Source organism: Eucyclogobius newberryi, unplaced genomic scaffold, assembly GCF_026437365.1.
Source record: "Eucyclogobius newberryi isolate DKJ021-1_F unplaced genomic scaffold, fEucNew1.0.hap1 SCAF_10, whole genome shotgun sequence".
NCBI lineage: Eukaryota > Metazoa > Chordata > Actinopteri > Gobiiformes > Gobiidae > Eucyclogobius > Eucyclogobius newberryi.
In genome coordinates this window covers 26,368,696-26,388,034 of record NW_027315724.1, presented here as the reverse complement: position 1 = coordinate 26,388,034, position 19,339 = coordinate 26,368,696, and the positions used below count along the sequence as shown (strand labels likewise).

At 38.1% G+C, this 19,339-nt stretch overlaps 1 protein-coding gene across 3 annotated transcripts in view; it reads left to right on the top strand.

Annotated features, from left to right (window-relative positions):
- The window catches only part of caln1 (calneuron 1), a 39,957-nt gene that overhangs the window by 13,675 nt on the left and 6,943 nt on the right, over positions 1 to 19,339 (top strand). For all 3 annotated transcript variants that reach the window (XM_072452609.1, XM_072452602.1, XM_072452594.1), the window contains exons 3-4: positions 5,309 to 5,452; positions 7,803 to 7,915. In XM_072452609.1, coding sequence (XP_072308710.1) covers positions 5,309 to 5,452; positions 7,803 to 7,915 — 257 coding nt within the window. The remainder of the gene's footprint in view (positions 1 to 5,308; positions 5,453 to 7,802; positions 7,916 to 19,339) is intronic.

Sequence of the window (19,339 nt, the reverse complement as noted above, 5' to 3'; positions counted from 1 at the left end):
GAGGATCAGACTGCAGGAAGACACCACCCTACAGGAAAGGACCAAACTGACACCTGAACACATATGTAAACTGTTGGACATCTGTCTGAACACCACTTACTTTCAATTCCGGGGACAATTTTACAGACAGATTCATGGCTGTGCCATGGGCTCGCCCGTCCCTCCCATAGTGGCCAACCTGTACATGGAGCACTTTGAGAAGAAGGCACTGGCCTCATTCTCAGGCATAGCTCCAAAACTGTGGCTCCGCTATGTCGATGATACTTTTGTAACAATCAAGAAACAAGAGCTGGAAACCTTCTCTGATCACATCAATGCTGTGGACCCACATATCAGGTTTACAAGAGAAGACGCTAAGGAGAATCGCTTGGCCTTTCTTGATTGTTCCACGATCAGAGGAGAGGACGGGAAACTCCAAATAGAAGTATATAGGAAACCTACACACACGGACCAGTATCTGCTCTTTGGTTCCAACCACCCACTACAGCACAAGCTGGGGGTGATCAGAACCTTACAACACAGAGCTCAAGGTGTGCCCACCAGCTCAGAGGGCAAGAAGAAAGAGGAAAAACATGTCCGAAATGCCCTCTCAGCCTGTGGTTACCCCGCTTGGGCTCTCAACAGAGTGAAGAGAACCAAGAAGCAGGACAAAAGGGAAACTGAACAGAGAAGGAAGGGTGTTTCTATCCCTTATGTGTCTGGCCTGTCGGAAAAACTGCAGAGAATTTTTAGACAACACGAAGTCCCTGTTTATTTTAAACCAGGAAACACTTTAAGACAAAAACTGGTTCACCCAAAGGACAAGTTGCCGACTCAAAAACAGAGCAATGTAGTTTATTCGATCCAATGCAGTGAAGAAAGTTGTAAAGAACGGTACATAGGTGAGACGAAACAGCCTCTACACAAGAGGCTTTATCAGCACAGAAGAAATACTAGTTCAGGACCTCAGAGCGCCGTGCATCTCCATCTTGAAGCCTCTAATCACTCGTTTGAAGACGGTGATGTGAAGGTTTTAAGCAGGGAGAAAAGATGGTTTGAAAGAGGAGTCAAGGAAGCTATTTTTGTTAAAAAAGAAAGACCTTCTTTAAACAGAAATGGAGGGCTTAGGTTTCATCTTCCTGTTATTTATAATGGGATTCTGAACCCCTGGAAAGGTAGAGGACATTCAGATGCTAATCAGGTACTCAGGGTGGTTGAGCCAGGGTCTCACAAAGACAAAGAGGTTTCTAATAGCCCATTAAGATTCTGAATAGGCTAGCTCGGTAGATACAAGGGGGAGTTTCTGTTGAAACAAACAACTCTTTCTACTTCAGGAAGGCTCCTCCCAATGGGCGGGTCTTACCACAGAACAGTATTAATATCGGAGTTCTCGACCTAAATTCTGTTATTGACAATGACTCTTGGATGAGAGTCGAAACGTCTATTTTTTCAAACTGAGTCCAGATGACTACAACTGAAGCTTTTTCTACTATACTGTGATATTATGGATGTCCACCAAGATGGAATTAAGCAAATTGGTAACTGTCCCAAGCTGCGGCCCCTACACTAGAGTGAACAGATCCTCTAATTCAGTGACAAATTTTCAGACTGCAGAAAGTAGACGTTTTCACAAATTTACACAGTGTAGTTTTTACAATGTAGGCTATGTAGGCTACACACTAAACTTGACTAATTTACAAGAATAATGTTTCTCCCAAGTAATGCAGGTAAATGTTTCTCCTTAAAAGATATATATTAGAAAGGCAACTTAGAGAAACAAAAATGTTAACCTCTCACTTGTGCCCTCATTAACATTTAACTGAGAGTGGCTTCATCGTCATCAAATACTGGCAGTCTTCCAAATTCTACTTGTGCCGCACTAAAATATTGCAGGTTCCTGTGGTGCTTTGTGTCCTTTCAGCACACGAACGCTTGCTCCAAAGGCCAGATTGCATGCTGGGAAAAGCCTCTGTGTTTCAGAGCGTCTCGAAGGATAGAGGCAGCTGTGCGTGAAACGGACTGAGGTATGATGTAATTCAGTCTAGACCACAAACACTGATGGATCTAATCAAGCTGAAAATAGCAAACGTTGCCATCTCATTTCAGGACGTATATGAGCAATAAAGATGCACGTGAATTACAATTGTTCATGTCTAGTTTTATCACAATATTTATGTCCAGCCTGAGAACAATACTGTCTTTTATCTATCAGAATAAATGTCTGGATCTGTAAATCAAATTATGTTTTTAGAGCTTTTTAACACACATTAGATTGTCATCTAGTAGCTGGATTTTAGTGGTTTTATTTGAAAACATAAAAATATACAATCACAATTCAACTAAAGTCGAAAATATTGAAACCATAACTCTTAAATTCAGGCTATAACAACATAAGGCACACTTTTTAAGAGTTTTTAACAGTTAACTCATAGATCAAACTATTTTTTAAAATTATTTTTCATCACATTTTACATACTTTGTTTCTGTCATTGTACACAAATGATACCAAAAACAAAAATTATGAAATGCATTAAAATGTGTCTTTAAACATTTTAGCTGAGGTTTAATTATCAGACAAATACGAAATGTATGAAAAGAGCAGAAATATCTATTTGTATCATTATTTTCACATTTTCAACATCCCTTTTTTCACTTTTTTTGTCATATTAAAATGTTCTTCAACAACCTTCAACAACATTCACAATATTATCTACATTTTAAAATATTGCCCAGCTCGACACAAACCTTAAACACACAGAGTGAATTACAGTGATCCATTACTTAGTGAGTAGCAGCTGTTGTATACACTGCAACATATTGTTCTGATACAGGTCGGAGACTGTGCCCTTCTCTGATCTAATGTAGGCGCTTATTGTCATCGCCACTTTATGGGACCATTCATAATTCACGCCCCATTAGTATTTGTGCTGTTCTGAATCATTTGCACAACGCCTGGCATCAGCAGCGAATAATAACGACATGATGCAGAAAGCCGAATCACAATGACTGGATCAGCTTCAGTTTAGTCGTTCGTTTGTCAGGAAATAAAGCAAGCGATTATTTGTCCTGAAATTACTTTGAACAGCAGCTAATGTTGAGGCATGAAGGCAAATTAGGAAGCAATTTCTCCATTTCTGCCAGTCCTAGAGTGAGAGTGTTGTTTGGAGACTGTGTGGCTCAGAGGGGCGATCAGGACGATGCGAAAAATCCTGGTGATGGATAGAAACAAGGATATCAATTTGAATTTATGATCGGAGAGGCCATATTGCGATGATCTGTGCAAAGACTGGATAGTAAAGTATGTATGTAGCCTATAATAAAGATGCAGAGGTTAAAGCTACCAGAATCTAAGCATGAGCATTTATCAGAAGACTGGAATATAAATTGCTCAATTAGTACAATAATCTCATACATTTTACAGCTTTGTAGAGGCATGTTTGCAACTGTAAAGTGTCAGAAGTTTTTTATTGAACAGATTTTAGAGACAAAATATACAAAGAGACATAGCTCACATTATGTCATAATATAGGCTAGAGAGAACATCGTCATGGTAACCAATAGTAACTAACATCCATTTCTGGCAGGTGGTGGAAAATTCTGCTAAAGAACTCATACAAACAAATAGGGTACTATGTAATAATCATTTTGTAATAAATACTACAATAATTTGACTTTTTTGTCTTTGCACTTTATCTAATGCTCACTTTATACCAAATTGATGTGACAAAATCTTTAAAAAAAAATATATATATATATATATATATATATATATAAGTAATAAAGTCTTAATTTAGTCATTAGTAGTGGTCATGAACAGAACAAGGATCTATGGTTGTGTCAATAAGGTGAAGTGACACCCAAACATGCTTTAAGATCAGTGCTGTGTTTATAGGGTGAATACTACTCCCCTGTTTTTACATTATTTTCTATTTGAATTTTGATCTTTTTCCACTCACAAGATGGCCCCAATGATTGCCACGGCAACAGAACCCACATTTCTCTAGCCTTTTTTAATATATTATAACATGTCACATCATTTGTTATGATGAATAATCACACAGGTAGTTCCAGCAGCAGTTTATCACATTCTATATCACTACACTTTGGACCTCACCATAGCAACAGGTAAACAAATTTGCTTCTGTTACGGATCTCTTTGCAAAAACTAGAACTAGAACTTTTTTAATACTCTTTAGATATTATGTCGAACTCAGAACAACAGTAAGGGGAAAAATCTTGATAACGTGACATTTTTCTGAATGACTAATTAGCACAGTTTAAATTGCTATAAGATAAGATAAGATAAGATATTCCTTTATTGTCCCACATGGGGAAATTTCATTGATGCAACGCAGGTAGATTCAGAGGTAGATACAGAAGAAAAGAACAGATCACATATAGAAAGTTTGAAAAACACTCTCAGCAGAAGATCTCCTATAAACAAAAACTCCCATAGACAAAACCTATGTTAAAACTATTGCAATTAATCTTGCAGCCTTGTTGTATCAGAGGAAAATACTTAATGGATGAGCTACAGCCGTGGGGGCCAAAATTGGTTTTGGGGCCCCTTTCACACGTCCGAAGTGTAGTGGTGATGTGTCCAGCTGACATGAGAATTATTCACTGTTCAACATCATCACGCTCCAGTGAAACAGCCCCACCTGAGGACAGTCTCTCTCTTATTCTTATTCTGCTTTTTTAAGAGGGCATTGGTCTCCCCTGAAGCTTATGCTATATTTTAAAGTAGCAAGCAATTTCCTTACACACTTTGCAAGTTGTTCTGACTTTTTCAAGTAAATGCAAATTAAAATATTCCATATCTAGCTTCTTGCATTAATTGCATTAACTCATTAACCTAAAAACTGTGTAGCTGTTGTTGCCTGTGAATGAGCAGCACCTGTAATATTATGTCCTGTGAAAAAGTAATGGATCTGTCATCACTGCCGCAACCAATTGTATACATCTGTGTGCTATGTTGAATGTCATTTTAATATGACAATAATATAATCAAAATACAAGGAGACAGAATCCAGGTATTTAGGGGTTCCAAGCTATGTCATTACCATAGCAATTAAGCAATTTGTCAAACCATTATTCCTTATGTAGGGCAAAAGGTTTTCACAAAACCCAAAGAATCAGCAACGAATCATTGGCCTTAAACCGATGGATACTTGAATATTCACATGTTTAGTAAAGTTTACTGTTTGGCAAAGAAAAAACAACGAAAAAACTCAAATTAAAGCACGTTTGTCATTCATGTGATTTGTACCTCCACCATCAGAAAGTTACGTACAGTGTTTTTAGGAGGCAACATGTTTTGTGTCGGCAGAGATCCGCGAGGCGTTCAAGGTGCTGGATCGAGATGGGAACGGCTTCATCTCTAAACAGGAGCTGGGGATGGCCATGCGGTCGCTGGGTTACATGCCCAGCGAGGTGGAGCTGGCCATCATCATGCAGAGACTCGACATGGACGGTGAGAGACGCAACTTAACAGCCATCACAAGACATGCAAAGACTTTTCATGTTTTTATATATTTGATCAACTGTTTTGTTACTGCTTCGTTCGGGCCGCTGTGCTTTGCCCTGATACAATCCTGTGTTTTTCGTGTCACGTTCTATGCTAATGTTCTGTTTAATAATCTGTTTTGATGAGTTTTTTTAGTGTGAAATTATTCCTGCCTTTCAGTCGATGCAAGGAGGCCTATCTCATGCTAATGTTTAAGCGTGAATATAAAAGTTAAAAAAGAGTCCTCTTTCTTTGTGGCGTGACTCATGGCGTCTCCAGAGATGGTTAGAACAATGTGCCTTAGGGTCTGCCGCTGCTGTCTGATACTGACAGGTTGTAGTCATTGCCACCGCCAAGCATTCGGTCAGTTTACTGGTGGAAAGAAAATAGTGTGTATTTTCTGTTTCTGTTGGTTTTTTACTTTTTGGCTTTTCCCTTTCTGAAAATGCCCCCAAAAAATCCAATTTATTTTGTGCGTGTTTTCATACAAACTAATTCCTCGTGCGCGTACAACACATTCCAATTTATGTCTTTTTCTATTTTTGTCCGCTTCAACGGTAATGCAACATTTAAAATTATAATTTTAAAAAATGAATCAAAATACACAATGCATAAATGTTAGATATTAGCAATAAAAAAAATACTGTTCTTATATTTCTTGTGATTGCAGAGAAATCCCATTTTAATCATTTAATCAAGTTCAGAATGGGCAGATGCTATTCACTGCTCACTGTATCTGCATTGTGGTGTAGTGGTTTAAGGCCTTGCACATGTGTGGTTGTACTACTTCGGCGTTGTGGGTTCGCTGAATGTCTCTACCTTCTCTCTCCCTATTTCACACTAGATGTCCTGTTAAATAAAGCCTTTGGACCGGAAAAAAAAAAAAAAAAACTCTGTAAATGCAACTACATTTAGTGTCCGTTTCAGAATAGATTAGTGTGATGTTGAGATTGATGTGCGGTTGGCAGCAGAGAGACTTCACGCTCAGTTGTATCGATCAGGAGGAGCTGACAGGTTATCTGCTCAGCCCCACAACACGCTCTCTGAGGATTCAAAGTGCCCTTCACAGAACCGCATGATGTTTTCTAATACTGTTAATATGTAGTAATAATGTATGCTATGTGAGTGAGGGCTCTTTGAATTGTGTTAATAATTTGGCGCTAGAATGATTTCCAAACGTGTCCAATGTAACATTTCAGAAACAGTTGTGTGTGACTTTTACTGATGCTTTAAATGCACGACACATTGGTAAAGACTTTTTTTCTGTCCTCCTACATCTAGTATTTTTATGAATAATTATAAAACACATATTCAAGCACAGATTGTTACTTTAAACACCTTGCCTCAGTGGACCATCTGGCGTGCTGCGCTCTTGTCCCGATGCATATGCATGTGTGTGAGTCAGGGCCGTGAGAACCTCCTTAGACTGAGCAGGAGTGAGATGGGGACTGTGAGACCAAACAGAACCAAAGGTCCTGGAACCATCTGTGAAAAGCAGACTTTACTCAAGTGCAGGAGAGATACGACATAAAAAGAAGAAAGTCAGAATCTATCATTATTGTATTAAAGACAAGGCAATGTTTGACGTATTGGTACATGCAGTTTTTGTTGCTAGCTCAGCAGAATTTAGAGCAAGTTGCAACTTCAATAGTCCTTTTGAGAAATATTATTGGCAAAAATAAATATATGCATCTTGGATACCATGGCTGGTTGGAAAGTAATGTAAAAAATTATCAACTTATTATTTTTTATGATTATTATTGGTTACGCTGATATAAGTTGTGCATCTGAAACTTTAAACAAATGGCACTCACTGCGTAATGCAATGTTTTTGTTGTAACTCAAATAAAGGTTCGGTACCTGCAGTTACAGCTCCACTTTGCTGCTGTTATTTCACATGTGTTTTAAGCATTGAAACTTCTGTTGATTAGACAGATGTTCTAATTAGGCTTATTTTCCCTGATGTAATAAGTGCATTTCTGTAAATTGTCAGCAGCAATTAGAACTCCAATTATGGTTCTGCCAAACGGTGATTAAAGTTAAGTTGGAACAACACCTACTTCTTTCAGACAGTGGCTCAAGGCTATAGTTCAATATCAACACACAACCACTGTGAGTTTGTGTTTTTGAGAAGATCATAATGACAGCAGCGCTAACTGTGATGACACTTGTATAAAATAAAATAGTATTGTACTTGTAATTAGATTAATCAAATTAAAGCCTGATTTAGTTAAACCTAATAATTAAAACACATTCACATTCAAGTACAATACTAATACCCTTTTTGATTTGAAAGTTATGATCTTTGTGATTCTAGGTGATGGGCAGGTGGATTTTGAGGAGTTCATGACGATCCTTGGTCCTAAACTCTTGTCCTCAGAAACAAGAGAGGGCTTCCTGGGCAGCACAATAGACACCATCTTCTGGCAGGTAAGACATGCTTTGTTTTGCTTTATGTTTTTTTTAGGGGGGGGAATTACAATTGTACTTCAGTCTTTATAGTTAAGTAAGAAAAATATGGCACAACTTATTATTCTTTGATTGTTCAGTAACACCTTGTCATGTGTAAAACAAGAGGATATTCTAATGCCATTCATTTTGAATATTTCCCCATGGGATTGACATGAAAAAACCTCCCTTTCAAATTAACATTCAAGTCAACATACAAGGGCATTGTGGGGGGATTTATAGCCCTGACAGATGAGCCAAAATAGTCTTTTCACTAGAGTGGCCGGACGGAGAGAACGGCCAGAAAATGGTGACAAAAAAGGCAAAGCCTAGACCAGCTCTGAGCTCTGGAGTAAAAGGGGTCGAATTTGATGGAGTGAAGGAGAGAGTGATGGATGTGTGAGGTGCAGACTGTGGACAGAGAGAAAGAATAGAAACAGATGAGGCAGAGGAGGCAGAGGAGTTAGAGAGGGAGAGTCATAGACGTTGACATTTGGTGTCTCATATGTGATCCCAGTGTTGCCCCAGGACAGCTCTTTGAGGCAGAACTACAGTGGGACAGTGGTGGACAGTTAGCTCCTTCAGTGACTTCCCTGGTCCCTGAGTTACCTCTGCAACCGTCTGAGTCCAGTTCTATTACCTGCACAAACGTTGTGACAAATGAGGTGTGACACCACAAATGTCGAACCTGATCATTTCAATTACTGGTCTGTATATAGGTTTTTTTTTGTAGTTTTTCCTGGCCGAGAAGGAGAGTCTAAGGACAGAGGACCCTGGGACATCGTCCCTCGCCACCACAGACATTGTCTGACTCCCTCGCCACCACAGACATTGTCTGACTTCATCGCCACCACAGACATTGTTGATTCATTTCTCCCTGTGGCCCTCAGAGGCAACTGTTGTTGTGATTTTGGGCCTTACAAAAATAAATTAATTTGATTTGATTTGATATAACAAAAAACATAGTTGCACTGGAAATTTTAACTGACCCCCGTGATGCCCATTAAATATTATAGGACTATTCATGTGTCAGTCACATGACATATGAGTGCTTTTGATCTTTAAACAGATTTTTTACTGTCTTTTTTACTGTTAAGTGCAATGGCATCAGTCCCAATTTTTCATCACTTTAAATTAGTACTACTAAGACACTTGACAGATACTTCACACTGATTCAAACACCGCAGTAATAATCAAACTTATTTTTTATACCACATAACATAATTCTTCATGGTTTGGTAGTAGTTTATTTTATATTATGATGTGGTCCTTTATACTTGTAGAAAAAGATTCAGTTGTGGTCATCTGGACTCTTTGTTTCAGTCCAAATGAGTCCAAATGACTACAACTGAATATTTTTCTAAAATGGAACACTCCTGGACGAATGAGGGATTTCACGACATGTCTTTTATAATGTTTTTAAGATAATTTTAAAACGTGTTAGTACTTTGTCCTTTTCCCAGGATCAGTACTAGTTATGACACTAGTTTTACTATTGATTAGTATCTGAGTACTGTTTTGTTTTTTTACATCCTATTCCTACCTGAAACCCATGGATCGAATGTCATATGAAAAGGTATAATTATCATGTTAAATAATGTTTTAATCCTGGTTTAGTCTTGGTTCGGTCCATTGTTAGTTTCAAAGCAACTTATAACATCTGAAAAAATGTGCAATAAACAACCGCATACTTGCAAATATAAGAAGCAATTTGAGAGTGATTTATCAGACCAATTTTGCTGCACAGATGAGTAGTTGCTGGAGGTATAATAGTTGTGTACGGTACAATTTACTTTGTTAATGGGCTGTGCGAAATGAGTCAGCCTCAGACACTCTCATTTTGTGCTCAGTCATTCTGCCCATAGATCACACATTGTTTAACTTGAACATTTCAATTAAACTCACTCTTTTCCTCTGTCTTTGTGCTGGAGCAGTTATTTCTTTGTTTGTTGTTATTTTTTGGGATTCATTGTCAATTGTTGTCAGGAGCGTTACTGTTTATTGAGACAGCTGTTGGATCGTAATGGACGAAATGGTTATGAGTCCAGGTCCACCTAATTTGACAAAGAACTGCAAAATCCATTGATTACAACACTTACACTAAACATCCTGCTCAGTCGTGTTTCACAAACATATTTGGACAAGACAAAAAAAAACACCACACATGGTTTTAAATAATGCCTCCAATTGGATAAAGAGCATTGTGTGTATGTGTATGAGTAAACCTGAAGTCCTGAATGATACTTACGATACTTACAGACTTTTTTTAACAAGAGTGAGTGGTGTGTGTGAATAGTAATCATATACATTCTGATAGATTTGAACTGATAACACTTCTATTAAAGGTTGTGCGAGGGGAGGGGGGACACTGTGAGGGGAGAGGGGGACACCAGTCAGCAAGGGGTACACATAGGTACGTGTATGTATGGATGTATATCATTTTCAACAAAGGCATAGGCTTTTGTCTGCTATATTGTTGTAATATCACACCAGTGGGTCATTATTTTACATTTTGGACATTTGAATTTACAAAGTTGATCTAAAACAATGTAATACAAGTTCACAGTAGCGAGTTTTCCATGTTTGCCACAATGCTGCTGAGTCTTGCATGCATTAGGGGGGAAAAAGAAGTATTGGTGTAAATTAGGGTTGGTGAAAACGTGGGTTCTTGGACCAATATCATCTTGAATGCAGGAGAATAAAGAATATTAAAACATGAATCACTCTAAATACAATGTTGAGTGGGTAGATGAGAAAGGCAATTATACGATGATCAAACCCTTTTAAATGTTGAGTTTGAGTAATGTCTTCTTTAAGTAATAGAAGTAGTCTGAAACAGAACAAAAATAGTTGATAGCACAGCATTGAACATGTAGTCAACCTGCACGTGTGAACTCCACATCTTCTCTTCCACTGGGTTCACACTTGCACATTCACCAAATTGGGACTAAACCAAAACTAAACCCAAAACTAAACTAGGTCAGGAATAAACAGGGACTTGAACGGGACCAAAACAAGTCCACATCAGGACAAAAATGACCTCAATTTAGGACCACATAACGACAAATGTGAACGGACCCTCAAACATGAATCCACTTGTAACCATTTCATTCAACTCCACTTGACTCTGTCCAAAAGGCTTAGCTGTGCAATTTCATCAAGCATGATTCAGACCACACACACACACACACACACACACACACACACACACACACACACACTCTCACCACATGGCGTCTCAGTGAGGGCTTGTCAAACCCCTCAACTGCTTTTTACACATTTCAATTTCGCCATCTGACAAACTCACAGACTTGTCTTTCCATTTTTGTATTTACTGTTTCTCAGATTGTCAGCCGGTGCCTTCATTCACTCAGCTGGAGGTTTACACTTGTGAATGGCTTATTGGACAGAGACCCGTGTTAATGTGGCACAGCCTCGCCACATGATTCACACACTCACCTTCCCACTCAACCAGAGCTCTCCACGGCGCTTATAGTTCAGCTCTGATTGTGCTGTCTGGAAGATGAGAGGCCGTGGAGCGAATAACAGCAAACGTTTGACTATTGTTCAGTAATAATCATAGTTAATAGTGATTTGTAATGTAGCTTACAACAATAACTATAAAGTCTTGATCTCATATGCTTTTCAAGACACTCATTACACTTTACTCATTCACTGCTCACACTCGACACTCAAGCTGCAGCCACAGACGCATCGGGACTGACTGGTGGCGGACAAACTGCGCCATCTGCCCCTTCGACCAATCCCCTACACATGACATTCATGCAACGGTATAGTGGTCTTGCCCAAGGACACAACAGTATGCCCAGGTTGGCGCTGGGGTCGAGAGCCACACTTTTGGGTCTGTCGACGAACAATAATTAGGCCAATATTTGCACGTTTTAGCATATCAGCCTTTAATCTCCAGCATAGGCTGATATTTGGTCAAAGGAAAGTCAGTGAATAAAGTGAACATTTTTTAAAGTGAAGAGGGCAATTCATAATATGTTCTATTCTACAATAATCAAATGTAATAATTTTGTTATACAGGGCAGCGCACAGCTAAGAGAGTAACTGATTGGTGGTAATTTCAAATCATTAATTTGAGGGAAATATATATTGGTATTATCGGCGTCGGAGGGTAATGGTACATGGCACCTGTATTCAAGTTTTCACTTTTGTACATAAACAGTAAAGTAACAGTAAAGTAAAGACAGTAAAATGCATTGATTTTATTTTGCATTCTTTTAAATCCTGTGTAAAACCCTGTGAATAAAATCTTAAAATCCTCAATTAGATTACACAACGTTTAACATTTTCTTTTATGCAACATGACGCATCATCTTAACTTGCTGGCAGTATGTGTGTTTGACATTTCATGGTTTTCTGCATGTTTTTGGCGAGGTTCATTGTATGATTGGTTCTGGGTCAGATACAGCGCTTTTATCCGTCTCGAACACTGCTGTGATTCTGCTCACAGTGAGTAAGTCTACAAGTGACAAAAACGTGTCGACAATATTGGAAAAATTTTGTTTTAATCTTGCATCATGCACTCTTCCAGCTACGATTTTGATTTTCAAATTTTTGTGGTAAATCCTTTGAAAATACAGATTTTGTGGATTATCTAATGTTTGTCTTTCCAACGACATTATCTTCTTCTAATACTATTACTATTACTAATAGTTTTACTATTACTATACTAAGTAATTTCTTGGACTATTTGTACTCCAACTTGAATAGGCTAATATTATTTTAAGTAACTACACACTTTCAGTTTTGGCTGCTCCACCCACCCCTAATACATTTAAATGGACCTTAGCTTTTAAACCTTGTGCTATTATTTCTATAGTATTACATTTTTTATTATCACATTATTGGTGAGGTTCCAGATTTGGAAGTTAGTACCTCCTATGGGCCGCTCAAACGCCCTCGCATGGTTCACCTTCTGGCCGATTTGCTCCATAGAAAAACAATGTAAACAAGGATACACATCGATCAGTGGTATGACTTTACTGTTATTCTTTATACTGTATTATTGCCACCATATAAACCGCGGATACTCGGACACTACATACAAATGATAGACTTCAGTCCTTAAAAACACTGGTTGTACAAATTTCAGGCCAAAGTGATTTTCCAGGCCTGTTTCTAGTTATTTATGACCATGTACAACCATTAGATTTAAGTGTCTCTGCAGCAAATTAAAGGGGAAATCATTGAACTGTAATCTGGTTCGGTCCCTATCTCCGCTGGTCCCTTGTGGCTTTTCTGGACATTATCTGTTTTCACACAATTTATGGAGAGTGGGTCAGGAGGGACAAGCTTGAAGATTGCGATTCATTTTACAGCAAGGGGAAGTCTCAGTGCCCCTTCCACTCAATTTAACTGTGATCCAACTTCTCAAATTGACGATAAATAATCTTCAATTCTGAAAGTCTGTGTGTGATAAATAACAGCAATTCTCTTTTTCCTTTACTCCAAAGCATGCATTCTAGCCAGGCATAGCATAATGTCCAATCACAGAGGAAGACAATTTAGACTTTGGCACCTATAGCGGACAGCATATTCTGTGAGTAAACATTGATTACTGAAGCAGAAAATAGTTTCCGAGTTTGGAACACATTTGATGCAAATCTGTTGTGGACAGTTTCGTCAAATGTGTTTCAAGGTCAAATGGTCTATCCAGTTCGTCAAATTTCTAAACAATAAAACATTGGTTCTTGGTGCATCACATTTTGGTGTGGTAGTGCATATTAGGTGGAGGGTCATGTTGTTATGCCTATCCAAACATTTAAGTATAACGCTTCTGGTCGCACTGATAACCGTCTTCTCTTTGCTGCAGACTTGGCTTGATTTGAAGTTGCAACCACATGTTTGAGTTCAGAGAGAGCCCCAGCATGTCAGTCTGAAGCACAAATGTCTATCCCATCCACAATGAGGAGCTTAATCCGGCCGCGGCCCTAGACATGTGTGCTGTGTGGGAGTTTGCAGTCGCTTGGTGATATTGCGTTGCCAATGTAAGACTGAGGAGTCGAGTCTGAAGTACCCTCGGGCTCCTCGACAAGTGCGCTCTCCTCTGCCCCTTTGTGTTGCAGCGAGCGGCTCTACATGATTCAAACAGGCTCTCTCCAGGCTCTGACATTTCTGCGGCTGCTTTTTCACACCAGGACCCCTCCTCCTTATGTTCTATGTGGCTGTAATTACAAGTGAGTCAGCCCGGCTACCTCACTCATGCATCTCATTATAGCGTTTTTGTCTTTTTTCAAAGGCAACTGTGGAGTGTTAGTGGAAAAGGTTTTTCTTAAGACTAAAAGTGTTTCTTGTCATGCAGAATCCAAGTCTGTGTATTATGAGACTTTTTTTCTTTTACAACAAAAGAATACATTGATGTAGAATAGTTGATCTTTCTTAAATAAATGCTATAAATTTTCGTAACATTCGAAACATTGTTGAGGTATAGATTTATTATAGATTAAGAGTCTCTGATCATAAGAATATTTTTCAGCTTAGTGGTGTTGTATAAGGAAGGCTATCAGTTGTTGTACTTAACATTTATTTAGCAGGCCAGTTCCCAAAAGATGTAAGATGAGTGTTTTGTTTTTGTCAGAATAGCTGGTATAAAAGCTATATGTAAAATTTGCTAAATGCATTTGGTAAACCCATTCAACATTGTTTTCAATCAATCAATTTAAAGTAAACTTGGGTCTTTGCTGGAATAAATATTGCATTTAATGGTTTTGAAAGTATTTACTCAATCAACTTAACTTGATAAGGAACAAAAATAACAAAATCATTAGTCTGGTTCTAATCAAAATTAGGACATTGAAAAGTGAGGTTTCTCATTGTTGAAAGCAGCTTCTTAACTTGTTTTCTCCAGGTTGACCTTCAAAGCGGCATCAGGACCAGAAGACACAAGAGCTGAATAAGAAACTGCAGTTCAAACATTCTGGCCTTAATTTGTGATGTTTAAAGCTCCAAAGTTTTCAATGGTGATAGATGACAAGTTGTTCTCACTTAAGCCTGTTGCAGATCAAAGTCAGCAATATTATCCACAGGAGAGAGCACTTCAAGTGGACAAACACTTTGTTGTTGTAATCAAAGAAGAGAGAAGTTGAAAAGAAAATTCTCCACCTTTTTTGCTAGAGAAATTTCTTCCCTTTTGGACACAAATAATGTTGTGCATATTATACAGCAGTGTAGCCTATGCACACTTTCCTCCTCTCTTGTCTCCTTCTGTTTCTGGACTGTTCCAAATCTCTGCAGGAATCACTTTGGACAGAACAGAACGACGTATGGATCCAGTGTTTGCTGTTAATGAGGCTCTTGCAGTCCTCACTCTCAAGACCAGATACTTGTTTTGATTCATTATGCTTTCAGTAATTGGTACTTTGGCTTTAAGCTAATTTCACTTCTCATTTTGGCTTTAAATAAATAATTTTGAAGGTAAATAATATGCAGTTTGTCCAATGTAGGTCCATGGCTGTTTTGTCGTCCAAGTTTTTTGTTCACTTTCTTTTTCAGGGTTTCTGTGTTGGTATTGTATTGGGGAAACAGCCTTTTATCATTTGTACTCCTGACTCTTGTGGCACATTATGTTTGGTATTTTCCGCAGTAAATCTTCCTGGTTTCACGGTTCGGTAGTTATGGTGGTAATTGTGATATAAATCCACTGTGAAGGACCAGAGCCTGCAGTTTTGTAGAACTGGAAGTGGAGGCGATGAAGGTTCACAGTCGGCTACTTTAAATTACTAATAATTCAGTACATACTTAGTAGTCGGGACATCAGAAATGTAGATGTATAACCTATATTCCTTATGTGTATGAAAGGTTTTTATGATTTTGACTTTATTCAAACCTAATTTTACACCAATCAAGAAGCCTTTTCCATCAAGTTTATGCATAAGTTACACAAAATAAACAGCTTTTTTGATGCTCTAAACAATATTTCAACAAAATAAAGGTGCGCTCATTTTTTTCTTCTAATTAAAATAATCAGATGAGTTTGGCCCAGTGGTTGCTGGGTAATTTCCTAGCGTGATGTCATGCATTACAATCAGGAAGTAAAATTATAAACCTAAAAAATTTGATATTCTGGGATACATTTTTTCATTCATCATTTTCAGCAAAATTTTAAATATATTTATCCTGACTGCATTTTAATTCAACGACTAGTCCAACTTGTTAGAGGCACGTAAATGGTTTCAGGCTCAGAGAACTAAATCATATTCCAAACTCATTCATTCAGCTGACGTTAATTGCAGACATGGATTAGCTGGAGCGTCTCATTACCCAGAGCGTTATGGTGATGTGTGCCTCCAGCTTCTCCTCAGCGCCTCGTGTGTGAGCTGCACGGAGCATGGACCAGATTCCACCAAAAATGAATGGGAAAATGGAAAATAACATCTAGATATGACTCTGTTTAAGTGATATTTGAAAAGATTTGTGATGAGATGAGTAGTACGTTAACAGGTTAATTGTGATTAAGGTGTGTAACAGTATGTGCCAGTCTGAGGCTGAGTGAAGCGTTCAGAAAGCACTTATGGTGGTTAATGATGCATAGACCTGCAGTCTAGACTTAATGGAAATGGACACAAATGATGACAGCACACGAGATCTCACATAGTCTTAACTCTTATACAATTCAGTTATCAATGTGTTAACTTCATGAATGAAATTTACACTGTAATAAAATGTGACTAAAATACTACACTATTAAAAAACTAAAGACATGACTCTGATGTAATGAGAGGAACAACGTTTGATGCAATTTCCAAATTGACTGAATAGGCCCAGTGTAAATCCAATATTTATAATAAAAATTGCGCCAAATGATGTTGTTAGGCTGTAAATATATATGACCTACACCTTTTTGTTGGCATGAAAACCCAATGACTACCGGTAAATTAAATAATAATTTTAATTCTGTCCATTTGTTTCAGTGCAATGCTCTGTTGTCGCTTCTCTGGGCTGTCGACTTCAGTCTGATGCTGTACTTCCCATTTGTATGATTCACAGCAGGAGCAGAGACATTTCTCCATACTTTCTTCCAAAGGTCAATGGAGGCTTGAATACAGGTCTGCCCTGGACCCATGCAGGGACGACATTAACAAATGGCATGCTCTGATGTGTTAAGTGTGTGCCACAGAAGTAGGCCCATATAAAATGCTATGGTTGTCGCTATTTTCCCATTCTAATTGTTGTTCACTCTCTCTCTGTGTTATTTTGGTTTAATCCACAGTAATAGCAAAATTATTATAACAGCAGTAGCTGTAAAAGTAATAGCAATAGTATTAATGTTAAGGCGTTAAGAAATCTTAAATTTAGATTATCTAAATTCCTGTAGTTTACTCATGTAAGAACACTTGTATTTACAAGTCATTTCATTTTTGAGTTCACTAGACCTTAAGTTTAATAAATAAGGATTAGAAATAGTTATCATCAAATTCTTCTGTTCTGTCAAAATCTTGTGTGTGCGGGTTAAAGTTAACTTTTATTTATTCATTTTTTTGTGTTGTTTCCATTTGAGAGCGCAAACTGACCCAAAAAAATGACTAGTTTTGCCAGTAATGTCTCACCTTAATTGTAATTGCAATAGTACTATTAACATTAGTAATCGCAGTAGCAATAATGGCAATATGATGAACCCGCGCGACCGCCTTCACGCGCGACCGTGTTTTGTTGTTGTTGTTGGTGTTTTATGGCGGTTGTTGTTGTTGTTGTTGTTGTTGTTGTTGTTGTTGTTTTATGGCGGTTGGCATCCAATTGTTGCATTACCGCCAGACTTTATTCCTCAGACTTTTCGTAGTCCTCAAAAGTTGTTCTTCCAGTGCTTTGACCTCCAGTGCTTTGGTTTTGATCGCGATTGCCCCGACACTGCATTCTCTTAGACTTTATTCTTTAGACTTTATTCTTCAGACTTTATTCTTTAGACTTTATTCTTCAGACTTTATTCTTCAGACTTTATTCTTCAGACTTTATTCTTCAGACTTTATTCTTTAGACTTTATTCTTTAGACTTTATTCTTCAGACTTCATTCTTTAAACCCCCTCCTCCCTGTATCTCCGTCACCTAGCAACAGAGACCCACCGCTAATGCTGATGCTAATGCTAATGCTAAGACCACGGCACGAGAGGAAATGTTCCATCAAAATAAAAGAGGAAGAGGAAGTGAAGGCATTCATTGCGCCTCTGCTGGCCAATTGTGAAAATACACAACATCTGCAATGCACTTTTTTCATGGCGTCTCGAGGAGAATATAATCCATGAGTTTCAAACAAATCAGACAATGTTGAGTTTTTCACACAATGGGTAGGGGGCGCTATAGAGTAAATTTGTTACATGGTATTAATTATTTCCAATCAGATCATAAAAACGCATTAGTGACTGAAATATGAGCTCCGTAGATCAATTCCATTAGGCGTGACTTGTCCTTGAAAAAACAGGAAATTAAGCCTTTTTTGAGGGCGTGTTACATGTAAGGAATATCAATTTAATTAATTATAAACAAAATTGTGAAAATTTATTCAATTTCAATGTCTTTAGATGCTTTAGATCGGACAAAAACCCTAGGACAAGAACGATTTTGAAAAAAAAAAAAGTCAAACGTGGCGTCACCACTTTGATTCGACATGGCTGACTTCCTGTTTATCATAGAGCGATGCTGCCAGGTGCGTTTTACTCGTCAAAGGTCAGAGGTCAAAGGTAGCTCTATCACTGTTCCAAGTTTCATGTGCCTAGGCCAAAGATTAAGAGTTTCATGTTTCATGTTCATGCAACCGCCATTTTATTGGAGTTCGGGCCGAGCCGATCGGATCTATGTCCCATGTGTGACATTCATCAATGTTAGAGGGTCAAAAATGACAGAGTTGTGGCAAAATGACCATGAATAATAATAATAAGAAGAAACCAGGCAATAACAAAGACTCGTCGCATTTGGAATGGAATGGCTCGATCCAATAATAATAATAAAGTAATTGGTTAACTCTGATTCATCTCTCTAGTTCTCCTGACTTTAGACAGGTTTGTGACTCTTTGATGCAGTGACTGAAAACTGTGTGCTTGTGTAGACCTTTTCAACATCTTTGTTTTGTCAGTTGTGTTTGTAAATCATTATTACTGCTGGTTCATAAATATGTGACCTCTAACCCCATAACCTTTCACCAGAGGCAGTAACTAAGTGTGTAATGGACTGATTACAGCGTGGGCCGTTATGGCGCCGAGTTGATTAAAACATTCAGAGGTGCATCGTACATAACAAATGCTACAGAAGCCCCATGTGATTTATGCTCAGATTCATGTCATTATGCAGCCTTCCAGCAACTCAGTCACACACTCATGAGCTATTGTCTAACTTTTAAATGTAGAAAGGGCATTTGGGTTTAGGGGCTTTTATTGAGAGATGTTCCGT